Here is a 19,068-nt window from a genome sequence, read left to right as displayed (position 1 = left end):
AGAAGCTGGAAAAGACAAGTGGATAGATTCTTTTCTAGAGCATCCAGAAAGATATAGCCCTGCCAGCACCATGATTTTAGCCAAGTAAGACTCATTTGATATTTCTGATCTCTAGAAATGTAAGAGAATAGATTTGTATTAAGCCACTAAATTTTTGTTAATTTCTTATACCAGCAAAAAGAAATTAATGTAGGGGCTTAAATCTGTTTAACATGATTATTGGTATAATTGGATTTAAATGTACCATCTTGACACTCAATTTCTGTTTGTTCTATCTGTTCTTTGTTCCTCTGTTGCTACTTTTTTTTTTTTTTTTAAAGTAGGCTCCATGCCCAGTGTGGTGCCCAGTGCAGGGCTTGAACTCACGACCCTGAGATCAAGACCTGAGCTGAGATCAAGAGTTGAACGCTTAACCAACTGAGCCACCCAGGCACCCCTCTGTTGCTACTTTCTTGTTGGTTTTTTTGAGGGAGAGGGTGGAGATGAATCAGTATATTTTAAGAATTCCATTTTATCCTCGCAATTGAGTTTTTGTGACCTTTTTTTTGTTCCTTTTTTAGAGGTCCCTCTAGAAATTATTTGTTTTTTTTAAACTTACGACAGTCTATGTTCAAAAAATATTCCATTACTTAAGGAATTATTTATGAACTTTATAAAAGTATCCTACTTGGGGTTTTTCTGAGCTTCTCAGATCTGTTATTTGTTGTCTTTAATTAATTTTGGAAAGTTCTTGGCTTTTCTGTCTTCATTCTTTTGCACCGATTTTTTTCTTCTCTTTCTAGGACTCCAATTACATGTATGGTATATCATTTGATATTGTCCTATAGATCTCGCATCCTCTGTTCAGTTTTATTTCTTCCGTGCTTTGTCTCTTTTGGTTTGGTTAATTTCTAATGACTTGTTTCTAAGCTCTGTCCAGTCTTCTAACAAACCTGTGATTTGATGCCATACTATGCTAGAAATTCATTTTTAGCGTTTCCATTTGGTTCCGTTTTTATAGTATTGGGTAGTGTCAGTGAACATGGTGGATTAAGGGCCTCTGATGAAAATTCTCCCTTCCATAAAAGCAATGAAAATGCTCTATTTTTAACCCCCCGAACTTTGAAAATTAACCAAAGACTTGCAGCAATCCGGGAGCATTTGTTCAAGAAAAATGGTGAATCTCAGTAAGGACAGTGAGTTTTATGGCATTTTAAATCGTCTCATTCCCATCCTCCTTTCCCCCAACTAAGCAGTAAGTTTGAAAACCAACAGCCACAGTCATGGTAAAAGCTAGCAGCCTGGCAACCACTGGACAGGGCAGAGAAGGATCGGAGTTCTTTAAAGTCCCAAGCCTAGAAAGTTGTCATTATTTTTCCTTTCTGGTGGTTCCTGGAAGACCCCACCTGCAAGGCTGTCTTCACTTGATCTGACTCAAATGTTGCTCAGTGGAAACAGCCTTTTCCTGGAAGGCATTTTTCAAAAACAATCAGAGGCAATTGTTGAACAGTATGGCTGCTCCAAGAGGTGAATAACAGTTTGGGAAAACAATAGGGTGATAAAAAAGCTTAATAAAAGAAAAACTACCCACAGCTAGGATCATACTCAGCAGTGAAAATCTGACGACTTTTCCCTTAAGATGAGGAACAAGACAAGTGCTAGCTGTAGTAGTCAGACAAAAAAAAAAAAAATAAAAAGACATAAAAGGCATCCAAATTGGTAAGGAAGAAGTAAAATTTTTACTATTTGCAGATGACATGATACTCTACATAGAAAACCCTAGGGGTGCCTGGTTGGCTCATCCACAGAGCATGTCACTCTTGATCTCTGGGTTGTAAGTTCAAGCCCCACATTGGGTGTAGAGATTCCTTAAGAAAACAAAACAAAACAAAACAAAAACCCTAAAGACTCCACCAAAAAACTACTAGAACTGATAGATGAATTCAGTAAGGTCATAGGATACAAAATCAATATACAGATATCTGTTGCATGTCTATAAACTAATAATGTAGTAGCAGAAAGAGAAATTAAGAAAACAGTCCTGTTTGCAATTACACCAAAAATAATAAAATACCTAGGAATAAGCTTAACCAAAGAGGGAAAAAATCTGAACTCTGAACACCTAAAACATTTATGAAAGAAATTGAAGATGACACAAGGAAATGGAAAGATATTTCATGATCATGGGTTGGGAGAAGAGACATTGTTAAAGTGTCCATACTACCCAGTGCAATCTACACATTTAATGTAATCCCCATCAAAATACCACCAGTATTTTTTTTTAAAAACTAGATAACAAGATGTTCAAAGAAGGCTTTAAAAAGCTTCAGCATATTCCTGGGAATCTAGAAGGCCAGATGAATGTGTAGGGGAGATCTCAGGAGATCTCAAAAAGATTCACACCTGGACACATCATAGACTGTTGAACACCAGAGTCAAAGAGAGAATCTTAAAAGTAGCAGGATAGAATCAATTTGTCACATGCAAGGAATCCTCAATAATATTAATAGCTTATTTATTATCATAAATAATGGAGGCCAGATAGTGCCCATATCCTTGTGGAAATTCTCCCTTTCTTCACATATGGTAGGTATCTACCCTTCTCTGCTAGATTCTTTAACATATTGATCATAGTTATTTTGAAGTTCCTCTGTGTTACTTGTAACATGTGAACCATTGTTGCATCTGATTGCATTGGGTATTTTCTCTTTATGGTAGATCATTATTTTCGTGTGTGTGTGTGTGTGTGTGTGTGTGTGTGTGTGTGTGTGTACTGTGTTTACACTTTTGACTGAATGCTCAACCTTTTGTGTAAATAAAACAGTAGACACTGTGGTATATATGCCAGTGAAGGGTTTTCTTCTGTTCTATAAGATCATTAGTATGGGGGCTTGAGTGTCTCGTAATGGCATATAGTTAGATTTTCTTCTTTTCTTTTATCCAAAGTAAGAATTTTTTTAAGGGTGAGATTAACCAGGTTATGTTTTGTATTAGTCATCTATTCCTAAATAAGAAATTACAAACTTCAGTGGTTGAAAATAAGAAATATTTACTGTCTCACAGAGTCTGTGGATCTGGGTCCTGGACACAGCTTAGCTGGGTGCCTCCATCTCAGGGCTGCAGTTTCATCAGAGGGCTCAGCTCAGGGCAGCCCTGGTTCCATGCTCCCTCGTACAACTGTTAGCAGGATTTAGTTCCTCGCTGGCTGATGGCTGGAGGCCTCCCTCAGTTCCTCACTGTGTGGGTGTCTCCATAGGGCAGCTTACAATATGGAAACTTGCTTCTTCAGTGTGAGCGAGGGGGAGTGGGGGAGCAAGACAGAAATCACTAGCTTTTGGCAGCCAGAAAGTGACATCCTACCACTTTTGCCATATTCTGTCCATTTGAAAAGTTTGTCATTAGGTGCAGCCCACACTCAAGGAGAGGGCATCACACAAAGACGAGTATCAGGACATGGGATCCTTGGGGACCATCTAAGAAGTGGTCGAGCGCATATTTTTTTGTGATAACTGACATACTTATTTCTAGAATTTAATTTGGGATTTTCAGTTTACATCCTCTTCTCCTCCCCGTGTTTTCCTTCAGCCCCCCATTTTCTCCTTATGGCCACATCTTGCTCCCTTTCTCCCACCCTCCCTTGCCTCTGCTCTAGCATCCGTCTTCTTCCTCTCCATTCCCTCCCTTCTCTTCCTCCTTTATCTCTTCTTTCTCTGCCATCCCTTTTGGGCTCTTCTTCTGAAATAGTTAGTTCTTAGACATACATTGGAGTCTCTCAGTCTGTCTTCCAAGTTCTTCAGCTCCTCTTTCATACATTTTATCTTTGTCTTCTGTTGCAATGTTCTGGATCCCATTACTGTACTACATTCCAGTTTGCTTATTTCCACCTTACTGCCCTCAGCTTATCCATCATTTTTACTTTGAAGGAATTTAAGTTTATAATATTTACCTGTTTGGGGGTTTTCCTGTTCCAGGTTCATAATTTCTTCTTTTTCAATTAGAAGTTCATTTATCTTTAAAAAAATGTTTTTTAATGTTTATTTGGGGGGGGGGGCAGAGAGAGGAGACAGAGAATCCAAAGCAAGCTCCAGGCTCTGAGCTGTCAGCAGCTTGACATGGAGCTCGAACTCATGAGGCGTGAGATCATGACTTGAGCCAAAGTCGGCTGCTTAACCGACTGAGCCACCCAGGTGCCCCAAGAAGTTCATTTATCTTTTGAGTACCTTAAACATGCACTTTTAAAAACCTTTATCATTTGAAAATTGGAACACTGTCTGAATATTTGGTGATGTTAAGGAATTAATTTGGAGGGTATGCAATGGTACTATGGTTTAGTTTAGGAAAAGAAAAGTCCTTATTTTTTAAAGAAGTATTTGAAGTATGTACAGATGAAATGATCTGCTGTAAGAAATTTGGGGATAGTGAGAGGGTGGGGATTATAGGTAAAACAAGATTTCCTTAAGTTTATAAATTTTGAAGCTTAGTGATGGCTGTCTGGGGTTTTATTAAATTATTCTGTCTCATGTTTAAATTTTTGCATAATAAAAAGTTGTAAAAAATCCTTGGTCATAATGTCCCATAGAATTTATTTCATCTGGAGTGGATTCATGTTCCAATTGCTGATTTTATTGGTAGCCTTGCTAAGTGTCACAGTGCTTCATGTATTTGGGATTTGGTTTGCAGACTCATTAAGAAAAAAAAAAATTTGTTTAATGTTTATTTTGAGAGAGAGAGAACGTGCGTGCACACACAAGAGGGGGAGGGGCACAGAGAGAGGGAGACACAGAATCCAAAGCGGGCTCCGGGCTCTAGGCTCTGAGCTGTCAGCACAGAGCTGGATGCAGGGCTTGAACTCACCAACTGTGAGACCATGACCTGAGCCCAAGTCGGATGCTTAACCGACTGAGCCACCCAGGCGCCCCTGCAGGCTCATTTTGAGTAGAAAATTTGATTTTTGTCTTGTTTCACTCTACTTTGTTTTTGCTCTCATTTTCATTTCTCCCCACCTAGTACGTTTCTAGCGGTCTGCAGCTGCGCCCAGATGCAGGGACAGGTGATTGTGGCCCTCCTGAGGCCCATCTCCGTGGTGGCATTAGTGGTGCTGCGGAGCTGGGACCTGAGCTGGGGGTGGTGGCGGGGGTGGGGGTGGGGTTGAGTCATTTGTGGCCAAGGGTTGAGTGGATTGGAGCTATGGACTGTGGGCTGAACTGCAGCCCTACACGGGGTCTTCAGGAATTTTTTGCATCAGCTCCTTGTTCTGAGAGAGCCCTGGGTTGCGGGTGGCAAGGCTGGCACCAGTGCCCCACTCTGTGGAGCAGGCTTTGTTCTGGCTGCCTCTGCCGACTCCAGACCCAGAGCCCAGCAAGCCTGTGGCTCTGGCCTTACCCACTGCTTTGCATTCCTGTTCTGTTAGACGTTTTAATCTTGTTTTTGAACCTGGCCATGTCTTTTTGGTGTCCTGTTCTCATATTTTGTCTGTTCTTGCTATGTGTTTAGAGCAGGGAAGATGCATCAAAGTGTGAACTTACTGTACTCTCTTGACTGGAGGAAGTCCTTGACTAAATCACTGAAGATTCTTTTCAATTCCCCATTCAAAGACTGTAATCCACCAAGTAGATCTTCATAATGGTGATATTTTGCCTTTGTATTGGAGACAGCATACTTTACTCAGTATTTTTTCCTAGAAGACTGGCTTGGAAATCTCCTTAGAGAAAATAACAACCTGCTACCCCACAAGTTATTCTGCCTGTGGCCTCCCCAGCACATATCCCTCTCCAAAATTATCTTATTTCTCTGCACACACATTTGTCTCTCCCACTGGGATCTAAGCTCCATGAGAACAGAAACTCTTTCTCATTTCCCTTTTGTATCCACAACCCCTTTGCGATAGTGTCTGTCACGTGGTAGGCACTCAATAATGTTCTGATAAATTACTGAATCAGTCACTGAAACCTGCCTGTGCCTCCTTAATTCCACGGTCATGCTGCGAGGTGCCTGCCGCATGGCCTCTCGTGAGTGCTGGGAGGCGCGTGTTGGACTGTAGCAGCTATGTAGAGTGACCAGTGTTGTCTCATGCCCGCCTTCATTCATCAAAGCCAAGTGGGTCCCTGCTCCGGGCCAGGCACTGACAGCCAGATGTTCGTACCGCATGCATTTTCCGCAGCCCTTTTCACATGTCACCTCCTCCTGTCCATTGTCATTATAAATCTCAGGATGGGGTGGAGGAAGTGAGCTAGCCACCTTGCTGGCTCACGGTGCTGGAGGCCAAGGCTTTGGGGATAGGCCGAGAGCGGGAAGGCCCTTCCTGTCACAGAGCTTCCGTTCCAGTGGGTATGACAGACTCCTTGTTCTCTGAGCAGTTAATCACTTCCTTACTTGGCATCGGCTTCATGGTGTTGCAGATTGACGTGGCTATAAAAGGAGACCCCTGTGTCCTCAATGTCTCTTCTTGTGTGTGAACTGCCTCTCTGTGGCCTGAGGAAGCCTCGATGGTTGGGGAGCTTTGCCTGGAGCCTTATCCCATTTCTGACGTAGATACCCATGCCAGCACAGGCCCGGGAGCCATGAGCTGAGTGTTCCTGGAGCTTCTGCCCAGAGGAGGCATCCTGATGTGTAGGCTGGAGGGAGGGTGGACAGATGCCCGGAAGGCCTCCTCATGTACTGTCCCGCTGGCCTTCAGGGAATGGCAGAAGAAGAGCCTCATGGCAGTTTTGCTTTCTGGTGTCATCTTCCCGGTTGGCTGGGACCGTTGGCCAGAAAACGGCAAGTCCAGAGCCCCAGGAGACATCCCTGTCCTGGCTGCTTTGTTGTGTCACGCCGGCTTCTCCGATTGTCCCAGGGATGGCTGAGGGTGAGGGCCCAGGTGGCTGCGGAGGGCCCAGCACAGATTCACCACACTCCCATTCCTGGGACCCTGCCTCAGCGTCGTGCTTTGAAAAATCCTGCGAGAAATCCCCCAGCATTCAGTTTCACTGTTTGTATTTAGCTTTTCTGAAGTGTTGGCATTCCACAGGCATTCCAGAAGCCTTCTTGGCATTTTTAGATATTCTGAAGCAGCCTCAGGAGCCAAGTCTCCCCTCTGTTCTCCATTCTACAGGTAAGGAGGACATACCCAAGAAAAGGAGAGTAAATTGCTCCAGCTCGCAGGCCACTCAGTGGTGGAGCCCGCGTTAGAGTGCGACTCCCAGGTTGTCAGCGTGTCGCCAAGCCCAGCCAGCCCACGTTCCCCAGGTGAAGCCAAGTCCTTCAAACCCAGGTCCTTCCTCAGCTGCTGTCGCCATCCTGTGGTCAGCTCCTCGTTGCTGATCCCCTGCTGGGCTTTAGCACATTTTCATGTCTGGGCGTAGCATTGCCGAGGGAATGGGCTTTCAGAAACATCAGTTCTTGTCCTGGGTGGTATTTTTGCCCAGTTCAGACCCATGTGCTGGCACCACAGTGTGGTCTGAAGGAGGCAGCTCAGGACCTGGAGTCACCGCTGACAGAGGTTCATGGTTTCCCTCTGTCATTGGCTAGCTTTATGCTCTTGGGGTCATGGTAATTAAGTGATACAGGAGCCTGAAATGGTGCTGGAGTGCACTGGACCCTTACACAGAGCACATAGCGATCAGATGGCATTACTTGTCTGCACGAGTGGTGAGCCGGCCCTCTGGGGTGCTCAGACCCCGGGTGGGGGCAGGCCTTGGGGCCTTGTCCCACAGAGGTCCTGAGAGGCTGCAGGGCCATGGATGTCCCAGGTAGGAGAAGACTGCCGTGATGCAGGTGTCCCTTGATGGAGGCCTGTTGTGGCCCTGCCCGTTTTCTTTAACCTCCCACACAGTCCTGTGGGGCAGGCACTTCTGGTGCGGGCTTGTGTCTTATACCTGAGGAAGCTGGAGCTTGATCACCCAGATAGTTAAGAGTGAGGCAGTTTCACCCCCAGGTCTGCTGGCTCCAGGTTGCTGGTCCTGGCCAGCCAAGCCCCTCAGCCTCGCTGTCACCTTCAGGGAGGGTCCTCGGCCATATGTGCCAGCAATTCTGTTTGTTCTGCATCCAGTGGGTGCAGGAGCAGCCGTCCTCTCCAGCTCTAGGGTTCTGGGGTTCTGATACTGCTCACCTTTCAGATCCCTGACCCCTGAAGGAGGGAGCTGGCCTTGCCAGAAGAAGGGCATTCTGGCACCCTGCCTCTGAGAGCTCACGTGTGAGTTGGTGGCCTGGTCCGGTGCTGGGCGTGAGAACTCCGTGGCCGGGGAACAGCCTCGGCCCTTCCAGGCTGTGTGGCCTTGAGGCGGTGCAGCTCTGTGGTCAGGCCCTGTATGTGCTGGGGCTCAAACCCCAGTTCCTCCCTCATAACTGTGGGCGGGGGCGGTCACTTAGCCCTTCCATTTATTCACCTACAGGGGCTTCCTAGGAACCCTGCCTACCGTTTAGAGGTGTTGTGAGGGTCCAGTGAGAAGGTCTGGGGGAAGCACTTGGACTAGTACCTGGCACATAGTAGGCACTCGGTAAATGTTAGTGCTTGTCCTCTGAAATGGCTCTAGCAGCGTGCCACACTGAAGTCCTGGGGTGGAAACTCAACACAGGGTATGTAAGCGGTCCAGCATAGCACAGGTTTTCAACGCCCCATCGCTGCTGCTTGCACAGTCAGTGTCTCTGAACAGAACCCCCTTGGTGTCTCCCCCAGCTCAGCCCAGCTGCCATCGCCTAACGTGGGCTTTGTTCTCTTCCCGCCAGGCCAGGGAGCTGGAGAGCCGGGAGGCAGAGCTGAGCCGTCGTGACACCTTCTATAAGGAGCAGCTGGGACGCCTCGAGAGGAAGGTAAGGCTCACGGCGGCCGCCTTTGGGCGCCAGGCCCTGAAAGCCCCAGGGTCCAGTCGCCCCAGTGGCCGGTGCCCCTGCGGACACGCCCTCCCTCACCCTCAGCCTTTCCCCAAGTTGTAGTCACAGAGATCACAGTGTTTAAGTGGCCCGTGTTTTGTGAATGCGGCTGGCCATGCTGTCGTTCAGCCTCAGGAAAGACTCATTTTCACCACAGGGCGGTGCTGAGCCCTAGCCTACCTTAGTTAAGCTGCACTGGATAAAAATAATAATAACGTGAAGTCGTGCTGTACAAATATATTAAAGTTGTATTATTGATTTTCTCCCGAGAGTCGGGGAGATCAAAGGGCACCATGGCTACTCGCTCCCCACTTTCCTAGGGATAAGCCTTTGAAATGAAGGAGATTCAGAGACATCCTCATTCTTTTTTTGTTGTTGATAAAGCCTACAACGACTCTTGAAAATTCATTTGGTAACTTGTTTACTTTTGTGGGGGGGTGCTTAATTTGTTGATCATGACAGATTTTTCAAATGGCTTAAATCATGGATGGGAGACGGTTGGGAGGTTTTTAAAAAAAATGTTCTTCCTCCTGCCTGAGACGGCATGCCAGGCAATCCGAGCCATCAGCTTATTGCAGGCAAATCTTCGAGAATCGTTTGTCACGGTTTGGAGCTTTGAAATTGACAGTTTGCTTGAGGGGCTTGATTTCCGTGGGCTTTTCTCCTGTGGCATGGCACTCTGCAGGCTGGTAGAAATGTGGGTTTCTGGATTTCCAGGCAGCGGGGACAGGAGGGACGCTCCTCCTTGCTCCAGGGATGCCCCTGTCTGCCTCCTGCAGGGTGTTTAGGGGATGGCACCAATTGTGATGTGAACACCGACGGTGGTGGTGGTGGCGTGGTCCTGGAGGCCAGCAGGGCACCTCCAGCCGCTTATAGAAGTGGCCCCTTAACCAGCAGAGGTGTCCCCGGAACAGCCTCCTGCCCAGGTTTGACTGTAGCTGCAATGACAAGGATTGTGATTTGAGATCCTGGAAAAGGGGAAAAACATTCCACCAGCCATAGCTCTAATTATCACAGTTGCCCATATGTTCACGAGCGCAGATTTTTTTGTGTTGTTATGTGTGCAATTCTGCGGCCTCCTGCTGAGCTCCGCTCGCATTTTCCTCTCTGGGTTTGGCTCCTGGAAGCGTGTGTGCGTGTGTCTGCTCGGGGTGAAGGGCAGTAGCCTTACAGTGTTCTTCCTTGTCTCAGCTCGGTTTTCCCCTGTCACTCTCCTTTCCCATCCCCACTGGGGTTCTCCTCCTTGGGCCCTGTTCTCTGCCTTGCCAAAAGGGAAGTAAATTCTCCTGGATGGGCCCTTCCTTCTCACCTGTTCTTCCCCGCTCATCCTTCGGGGACGTCCAGACTCTACATAGGCACATGTGCCCTTTTTCTAAAATGAGGGTTTCCTACATGATTGTGAAGTTATCAAATGCTTCCAGAAGGAGGTGCAAAAACATGGTCACCTGTCTGACTCTGAAATACTAGCATTTTGCTGATGACACTGTGCAAAAGGAAAGCCCCTCTCATGTCCTGGGAACTAGAGATTGGCGAGGGAGATGGGAGGGGGCGGGGTGGAAGGGGTGCTGCAAAAGGGGGAGCAAAGACGCATGATCCTAAGGCTTAATTGTACCGGTCTTGAGAAAGGTTTCCCATCTCCTCTGTGGATAATTTTATTCCTGTAATGGCTGGGAAGATGAAGAACTCGGCCTCCGACAATCTTTTTTATTAGCTGTTGCTTTTATATAATTCTGCTTTCATTTGTTGAATACTCTCAGACCTTGACATTTTCAGCTTCTGTACACACAGCTTAAGGGCCTTCCAATCAGCAGGCTCCTTTCTTTTCTTTTCCCATTTCCTCTTAAGTTTGGAAATTGATGGTGGAAACCTGTTCAGGGGGAAACTTGGAGCAGCTGCTGAATCATCCATGACCACCCAAAAAAGTTGGGAGTATGGTCAGGGGCCAGAGGAGGTTGGGATGGGGGACACAGAGGCCTAGGCTCGTGGGGGGCGCCGTGCTGGGTCCGCCCGCCCCTCGGCTGGAAGCCTCCTGCCCTTTCGCCCATAGGACTGTGATTGGCAGGTAGGGAAATCCTGCACAGAATCCAGACTCATTTTCAAGGGGGAGGAGACGTCTTGACCCCTTTGTACTGCAGTATTTATTCCCTAGATGATTATTCTTGAGGGTGGAAATCATATTTTGTAGGGCTCCTGCGCTTTATAATCTTTCTGAGTAATTGTTCCTCACACCCACACTGCAAGATCTAAGTGAGGAGTGTTTTTTCCTTTCATCACAGAGAGCAGTGAGCTGCTGGGATTGCAGGGGCCTGGGTCTCATGGCACCTGGAGGCAAACCCTAGATGTGGTGTCCACACACAGCCATGAAGCAAGGGCTAGCGCATTCACAGTGGACCCGGGCCCCCACATGGCTCTGTGTCATTGCCCTCTGCAACCACACTGTGCCTCCTCACATCTCCGTTTCTTCATCTATGAAATGGAGATATTGATGCCTCCCTCCGGGTGTTGACGGCAACATTGGAGGAGGGAACATCGGACAGGTGTGGGCCTGTGCCGGGGCCTCTCTCTGGTGCACAGCGGTGTTGGCGATTCTCCTTCAAGTCCTGATGCTTCCGGTTTGGGTTCAGCGGATGCATGTGTGCACACGTACGCGTGCGGAGATGGATCTTGTCATCAACGGTGGGCTGCTCTCTGGGACGCAGAAATCTCCTCCCCGGGCTTCTCTGGGCTTTTCTCGGGTGCCCGCCACAACACCTGCCTGTCCTTCGCCATGCAGAGGGGTAGGTGAGGGCCGTGTGCAAAGCACTATGGAGATCACGCGCTGCTCACAACTGGGTGTTTCTCACGGGCCTGACAGTGTTAGAGAGCAGGGCCATTTTCCGTTGCCATATGCCGGGTGTAGGGTCCAGGAAGGTGACGCTGTCCACCGCCTCGACTGTCCGAGTTGCAGTGCTGCACCTCCTGCCATCGTAACTGGCCTCCCAGAGCCTTTGCTCAGCTGCCCTTTGTGTTTTCCTGTGGGAAACGGAAGACCTGGTTGTGGGTTTCACCTGCGCTCCACCTGGATTCAGTTATCTCGGGGCTAAGGGTGACTTGTGTCCCGTCAGAACTAGCGCATCTGCTGTCTGCTGGTGGAACCCTGGGTGCTGGGTGGCTCTGAATGAGACCTGAAGGCCATCGAGCTGACAGCTCTGGCTGGCCAAGGGTGCGTCTCCAGCCCTCTGCCATGGGGCCGAGCGCAGGTGCGTGGGGAGCAAGGTGTGTGGGGTGTGTGATGGAGTCCTAGTTTGGCCTCAGGAATTGACCAGCCTTCTAACTCTGAACAAGCTATTTAAATTCTACAGCCTCAACTTTCTTACCTTTGACACGGAAATGTTAAGACCAACCTGCCAGTTGTTTGGGGGCTGAGTGGTCATTTGTGTACAAGTATCTGACATTGAAGTGTCCTATTCTCTTTCGTGTCATTTCCATCCTTTTTCTCCTCATGTAATAAATGCGTAGCCATTCGTTAATTCCATATTTGTTTAATTCTGCTAGATGCCCAGAGACGGTCCCAACACCTGTCATTCCTACCTCATGAAATTCACAGCACAGTTTGGGAGGGGAGGGAGATGTTGAGGAAGAGGGCCGCACATGGGAGGATGCCAGAGAGCCGACTTCCCGTGACCAGACCTGCCAGCCCTGTAAAAATGGTCTTGCTTTTTCCAAACTCAGCAACTGCAAAGTGGGGAGAGCATCTGGGGGGTCAAGCTTCACAGCTGGAGGTAAGGAGAAGGGGAGAACCTTCTTCCTTATGTGTATTCTTCCTGGATCTCGGGCTTTTTCCCCAGAACATAAATCTCTGTTCCTCCTCCCCTTGGGCACACACACCACCCCAGCATCGATATGTGAACAGTCAGCCCTTTTCCTGTTTTTCCCTCTTTGCTTCTACTCCGGCTTTCTTTTTTTAAGGAACAACTGTCATGTGATCCTGCCAAGCCTGCAGCTTTCTCAGTGACAGCACTAAACAGCCCCCTGCCTGATGTCCCTGGGGGTGTCAGTCGGAGTCTGTTCAGGGAAACAGGAGCCGCTCTAGGGCACAGAGGAAGAGGAGAATTCTGCTTTACATGAGAAGGTGGGCCCCTGGTCGGGAGCACGTGAAAAGGCCCAGCCTCATACATATTGAGGAAATGCAGTGACAACCACGAGGCAATACCGTTCCATGCTCAGAGTGGCTGACACGGGAGCGATGGGTACCAGCGAGTGCTGGCCAGGCTGTGTGTGGTTAACTCAGGCCCTCACGCCACTGGCAGCGCTGTAAATTGGCAAGGCCACTTTGGAAAGCTATCACCCGTTGTCTGTTAAAGCTGAACATAGGCGTACCCTACAACCCGGCAGTTCGGTGCCCAACAGAAATGTGTCCATAGGTTCACCAAAAAACCAAAGACTGTAGAACGTTCATTGCAGAATCATTCACAATTGCTGTCAACAGGGGGACGGATCCGTCATGGTGGTCGTCAGAGTGGAAGCCCAGATGGGCGTGCGGATGAACAAGTCGTGGCCATCAGCAGGGGTGCTGGTGAATGTCAGCCGCAGAATGGTAAGCAGAAGGGCCACACGGAAGCATACGTGTACGTCGGGTGGATCTGTTACTTGACTTTCAAACCCGGCGGAACTAATCTGTGACGCTAGAAAGTGGGATAACGGTTACCTTTGGGGGGAGTAACGTGGAAGAGAATGTGTAGGGGGCTTGTAGAGTGGGGCAGAGTTCCCTTTCTTGATGTGGGTGCTGGTTACGCAGGTGGGTTCGACTGTGCGAATTCATCAAGCTGTGTTGGGAGGTTTTGCATTTTTCTGTTAGTATGTCCTATTTAACACAAAGTCCGATGCAGCGGAGGAAGGCAGGCCTACCTGTAGGCACCAGCGGTGTCACCTGCCACTCCCTCTCTGCATGTTCCTAGGCCCTGCGCCCTGCATGTGTTCTAGCACTTGCCACGCTGTCTTGTGGCTGTTGGCATCTGTGACTGTTTCCACTTCCAGACTGTGAAGGTCTGGAAGCAGAGTCCTCACTGGTCTGATTCATCAGGGGTGATTCATCACCCAGGGCTGGGGATGCAGTGTTTGGCATAGAATAGGTGCCCAATAGATGTTTGCAAGAATAAAGAAAGGAAAGTGTGTATGAGCAGGCAGGAAACAGTGACGCAGCGTGGGTTCCGGGATAGGCCTCTTGGTGAAAGCTGTGTTTGGAGCATGAGCAGGATGGAGTGGGAAGCCCACAGGATGGGACATGAAGAGGTGGGGCTTCTGGACGGAGACCTCCACGTGACTGTGGGCAGTGGGGGGGAGGGCTGTAAAAATAGGTTGGGGTCACATCATGAAGGACCCCGGATGACTGGCTCACAGCGTGGCCTTCCATTAGGATAACATTGGGAGTTCTTGAAGGGCTGTCAGCTGGAGAAAGACTTGAGCTTGAATGTCCGGAAGAGTAACGGTGCCATTAAGAGACAGAAAAAATTCAAGTGAGCCACGACACTTGGGGAAGGTCGTGAGTTTAATTCTAGACCTGCACATATGAAGTGGAGATGGCCAACAGATGATTGAAAGTGTCAGACATGGAGTTCTGTGTCCCACAAGATGACAGCCACCACGATGTCATGAGCATCTGCTATGTGCCAGGCTCTTTTACATAAATTATCGCTAATCCTTGCAGCAATCCTGCAAGGTAGATTATATTATACATTTTATAAATGAAGAAACTGGGAATCAGGTTAAATGAGCTGCCAGAAGCCATGTAGCTGATGGATGAAGTCAGAGCTCTGAAGTCTCTGCTTTTCCCCCACGCCATGCTGCCTCTCAGATCAGCTCAGAAGAAAAGTTCGAGAGAGTGTGTGTGGTCAACGGTGCCAAATGCTGCAGGCCAGGAAGGACTGGAGGAGAGCCCTCCAATTGTGGTGTGAAGAACACCTGAGTTATGTTGAATGCACTTTTCCAGTATTGCCGTGGAAACTGAAGCTGGGTTACGTGTGGAGTGGGGCCACAGTGAATGCGGTGGTTTAAGAGTGAGTGACTCCATCATATTTCTGGGAGGAGGAGAACTCATAACACGTCCCTGAGGGGTGCAGCAGAAGCCAGGTCCCGGAGGTGGTTGGAGGGTGTGTGGTGGGAAGGGCCGCCTTCACTCCGTGTTCTCGGAGGAGTCGCCCTGTGGCTCTGGGGTGGAGTGACTTCTGGTCGCATGGTGAGTGAGCAGTATGTCTTGTTGGAAGAACTGTTGACCGCCAAGTGCTCTGAGTAACCAGCAGGCTTTTCTCCCGAATGTGGGGAGGCTTGCTTGGTGTCGGGCTCTACCTCAGAACCAGAGAGTCAGACAGAGAGGGGCTCACCACTGAGGACGCAAGACCGAGGCATGGCAAGTGTGACGTGCATGCCGAGAGAAGCTGCCAGAACATTGGGGATTTGGAGGAGGGAACAGGTAACAGTGACCTAAAGCCAGTGACGATGCAGCCAGAAATTGGCCCATGTGGGGAAGGAGCCCACCCCCCTGATCATTGTGGGGAGCAGCCCTTTGCCTACTGAGCTGACTGCTCTGGGCCCAAAGGACTTTTGAGGATTGTTGAGTCCAGAAGTTCTTCCCCAGGTGACTAAAAAATACCCGCACGCCTGTTACCCACCTAGCGCCACTTTTTGGTAATGGGACTGGCATAAAAATGGCCATTTTGTGTGTTCTCGACACTGCTGGAAGTGAGAACTGGAAGACTGTATTGCCTAGAGATTTAGGACGGCCTTTCTTAGCAAGAATGGGCTTTTTATACCTGTGCTGGTGGCACCGGGTCCTCTGATGAGGAAACAAAGAAACTGAGAACCATTGATCCACTCCAATTATTTTCACAGATAAGAAAAGGGCCCCAAGGCAACCAAGTGGTTTGAGAATCACTTGCTTTGGCTGTAAGCACTGGGTTTTTAGATCTAGAGGGACCTGGTTTGAATTACAACTTCACCACCTACTGGCTTTATAGGCGTGATCAAGTCACTTAAGCCCTTGAGCCTTGGGAGTCTTCATCTTTACAATGGGGACAGTAGTAATTACATTTTTCAAGTTAATAAAGACGTGACAGAGAAGCTAGTCCATTGTAATATATCATACTATAAGTGGTACCTGCCATTACTGTTGACCAGCCAGATCTAATAATATAACTGCCGTTGTTCCCATCACTCCCCAGAGGTCCCGTAGGTAATTAGTAGTACACCCAGCTAGTAGTGGTAGCAGTAGGACTCGGCTTCCTTGCAACACTGTCCGTTAGTCTTACAGTTTTCCACCATAGGGTGAGAGGAGGGGTTAACCACAGGCTCTGGAGATAGATGCTGTTACCACTTGGGTTCTGCCACCACCACCATCATCACCTGGGCCGTCACCCCCGTCACTACCACCATGTCCTCTGCCTCGGCCACTGCCACCTCCATATCACCGCCGCGTCATCCCACATTTCCCTGCACCTACTCTGTGTATTGCTGAAGGTCTGTTTCTTTACCTCGCAGTCTCATCTTCGCAGAAATTCTCGCTGTTACCTCACGGTAACCTCTGAGATAAGGAGGGAGCAGAGACTGCCCCCTCTGTTGTGCATGCGGAGAGGCCATGGCTTTCCTGGGCCCTGTGGCCAGCTTCCCTGGGAAAGATGTCTGTGCCAGGGGCCCTGCAGAACGGGCTGCACAGCTCCTTTGCTGTGTACAGTGTCTAAGTTGTGTCATGTAGGTTGGGTAGGGGCGTGGGGGGAGTAGTGTTTATCACAGGTGAAAATGAGGAAGCTCAGAGAGGTTACGGGATGGCACCAGGTTTCACAGCCATTCAGCTCTGGGTTCAAGATTTAGACAGGTCTTCCTGAATCCACATTTGTGAAACAGGAGTAGTACTTATCTTGCAGGGTAGTTTTCAGAATCACGTGAATTGATAGAGTATTGCCAACAAACTCTTTCCGTCTCTGCAGCTGGCTTTCTTGGTGCTCCGTAGCTAACACTTGCTGAGTGTTCCATGTGCCGGGCACCGGCCAGACACCTCACCTGAATGGCCTCCTCTGACCTGCCCAGTGAGCTGAGTGATAGAATGACAACCGATCTCGTTTGAATCCTTGCTGTCAGAGTGCCAGGCGTGTCCCAAGTGTGTCACACGTTCTAATTCATCGCATCCGCGAGACAGTCCCACAAGGCAGGAGCTGTTAGCATCCCCATTCTATGGGCAAAGACATAGGCTTTGAAATTGGCAGCAGCTGTCACGTGAATGGTTTGGGGTCATGGCAGTCAGTCCGCCGTCCGTGGGCCCAGGCAGGCTAAAGCAGGGATCCGTTGTTCATCAATCAGCCGAGTACTGTTTGAATCTGTATTAAAATGATCCACCATGGAATTTTCACTAAAGCAGAACAGTAAACTAACAACAGTACAGTGAACCTCTCTGTTCCTGGCCCCCGAACTTAACAATTTGGCCACATTTGCTCATATTTATTCCTTTTTTCTTTTTTTCTTTGCTTTGACGCAAATCCTGGTGACCACGGTATTTCCCTCTATAGACTTCAATACGTGTCTTTGAAAAATATGGACGTTTTCTCATATAACTATAGTATTGTCGTCTTGCCTCAGAGAATTAACATTGATTTCCCCGATTTCCTCAAAAATACCTTTTCCCAGAGTTTTTGTTCGTGTTTGTTGCTAGTGTAAGTCAGAATCTGCTACAGTTATACCGCACTAGAATTGGTTCTTAGGCTTTTAAGTCTTTTGTCACCCAGAATAGACACTACCCCCTTTTTTATGCCAGCGACTTGTTGCAAACACTCCTTAGGTTTGTATTCCCCTCTTTCTCCTTCATGGTGTTGAACTGGCCCAGAGAGGGGAAGAGCCAACTGTGTACCTCGGTAAGAGGGGTGAAGTGATCATGTGGGAAGAAGGGCTAACCTCAGTGGTTAAGTCGCTGTTCACGGCTGTGGATTGATGTCACTCCCTCCATTACTGTTGCTAGGGTCCTTTTAAGCTCGGGCTCAATCAGTATCTCCTCTTGAAGTGGTTTCTGCACCATTCCTGGCAGCAGCTGCATTAACATGCCGCACTTCCTGTGCCGTGGTTATTGTCTGTTGGTTTTCCCCCTGGCGCATTTAGTCTCCTAAATAGGTCCTTATGGCTTGAAGAGCCAGAAGTGCCTGTCCATCACGTATGCAGGTTACCACCTATCCCTGCTGGAAAAGACCCAGTTAAACAAATAATTTTAATTAAATAGGCACTCCATGGCCTCTCCTTTCCCTTTCCTTCTCGGCTCTTCCCTTACCAGCTTCGATCAGCTCGATTTGACTGGGTGAATGAATTCCTTTGGGCCCTCCTTCGGCCCTTGGCCACGGTGGTGGTGGGATGCTGCAAACAGAATCCGAGATTGCCCTTTGGTCTCTCCCTGCTGGTGCTCTGCCCTCCCACTGCCCTGGTGACCAAGCCCTGTCCTGGTTACTGAACTCATAGCTCCTGTTCTCTTGTCCTTCCACCACAATGGCGGCCCCTGGCTAATCTCTCTCTTGAACTGAAACTGTCACCTCCCCACTGATATCCTTTTTACCAGACCCTTACCTATGATCTGGTATCTCCTTGTTGCAGGAAGACCGTTTCTAAAGCCTGTCAACGACTCCCTGGTGCATTCAGGAGAAAGCTGGGATTCCTCAGCCTGGCCTGTAGGGCTCTGTGATCTGGGACTTGGCTGTGTGTGCACCTGGCATGCTCTCTGGCCACATGGCCTCTCTCCTGACATTAGGATCACCCTAGAGGCCCTCTGTGACCCCTTCCCTCTGCTCCTTCTGTGCAGGGCTACCACCTGAGCTAACTTACTATTTTGTCCCCAGAGCAAGCTCAGTGCCTGATGGACATAGATGCATGACATAGTGGCTCAGCAGTCAGGAGAGGTGACAGCCCAGAGCGGTCAGCAGTGCTTTGGGCTTCGGTGCATAGAAGTAGGTGGCTGTGGTTGTCAGAGTGTAACTGCTTGTTGCTTGGTGCCAGCGGGGGAGCCAGAACCTCTCTGTTACAAAAACTCTGCCTTGGTGCATTGCATCATGGGAATGACCCAGTCATCTTCTCAGAGCTTATCTGGCTGTGGGGCAGCATTGCCTTTTAAAAAAATGCTTATACTTATTTCTTGAGTAGCACCTGTCCATAGTAGAGAAACCAAAAATTTCAGAAGAGCCCAAAGAATAAAACTAAATTTGCCACATCAGCGCCCCGCCCACCTAGAGAGGTAAT

At 48.6% G+C, this 19,068-nt stretch overlaps 1 protein-coding gene across 5 annotated transcripts in view; it reads left to right on the top strand.

Moving 5' to 3' along the window:
- The window catches only part of CHCHD6 (coiled-coil-helix-coiled-coil-helix domain containing 6), a 250,621-nt gene that overhangs the window by 125,601 nt on the left and 105,952 nt on the right, over positions 1–19,068 (top strand). For 3 of the 5 annotated variants that reach the window (XM_043588297.1, XM_043588298.1, XM_043588300.1), the window contains exon 5: positions 8,686–8,769. In XM_043588297.1, the coding sequence (XP_043444232.1) occupies positions 8,686–8,769 (84 nt within the window). Of the gene's footprint in view, positions 1–8,685; positions 8,770–13,541; positions 13,545–18,205; positions 18,305–19,068 lie in introns of those variants that run through there. The other 2 variants (XM_043588301.1, XM_043588302.1) reach the window with 2 other exon arrangements.

The sequence above is a fragment of the Prionailurus bengalensis genome, chromosome A2, assembly GCF_016509475.1.
Source record: "Prionailurus bengalensis isolate Pbe53 chromosome A2, Fcat_Pben_1.1_paternal_pri, whole genome shotgun sequence".
Classification (NCBI taxonomy): domain Eukaryota; kingdom Metazoa; phylum Chordata; class Mammalia; order Carnivora; family Felidae; genus Prionailurus; species Prionailurus bengalensis.
Note: the sequence above shows the minus strand (reverse complement) of the source record. Positions and strands in the feature narration are given on the sequence as shown.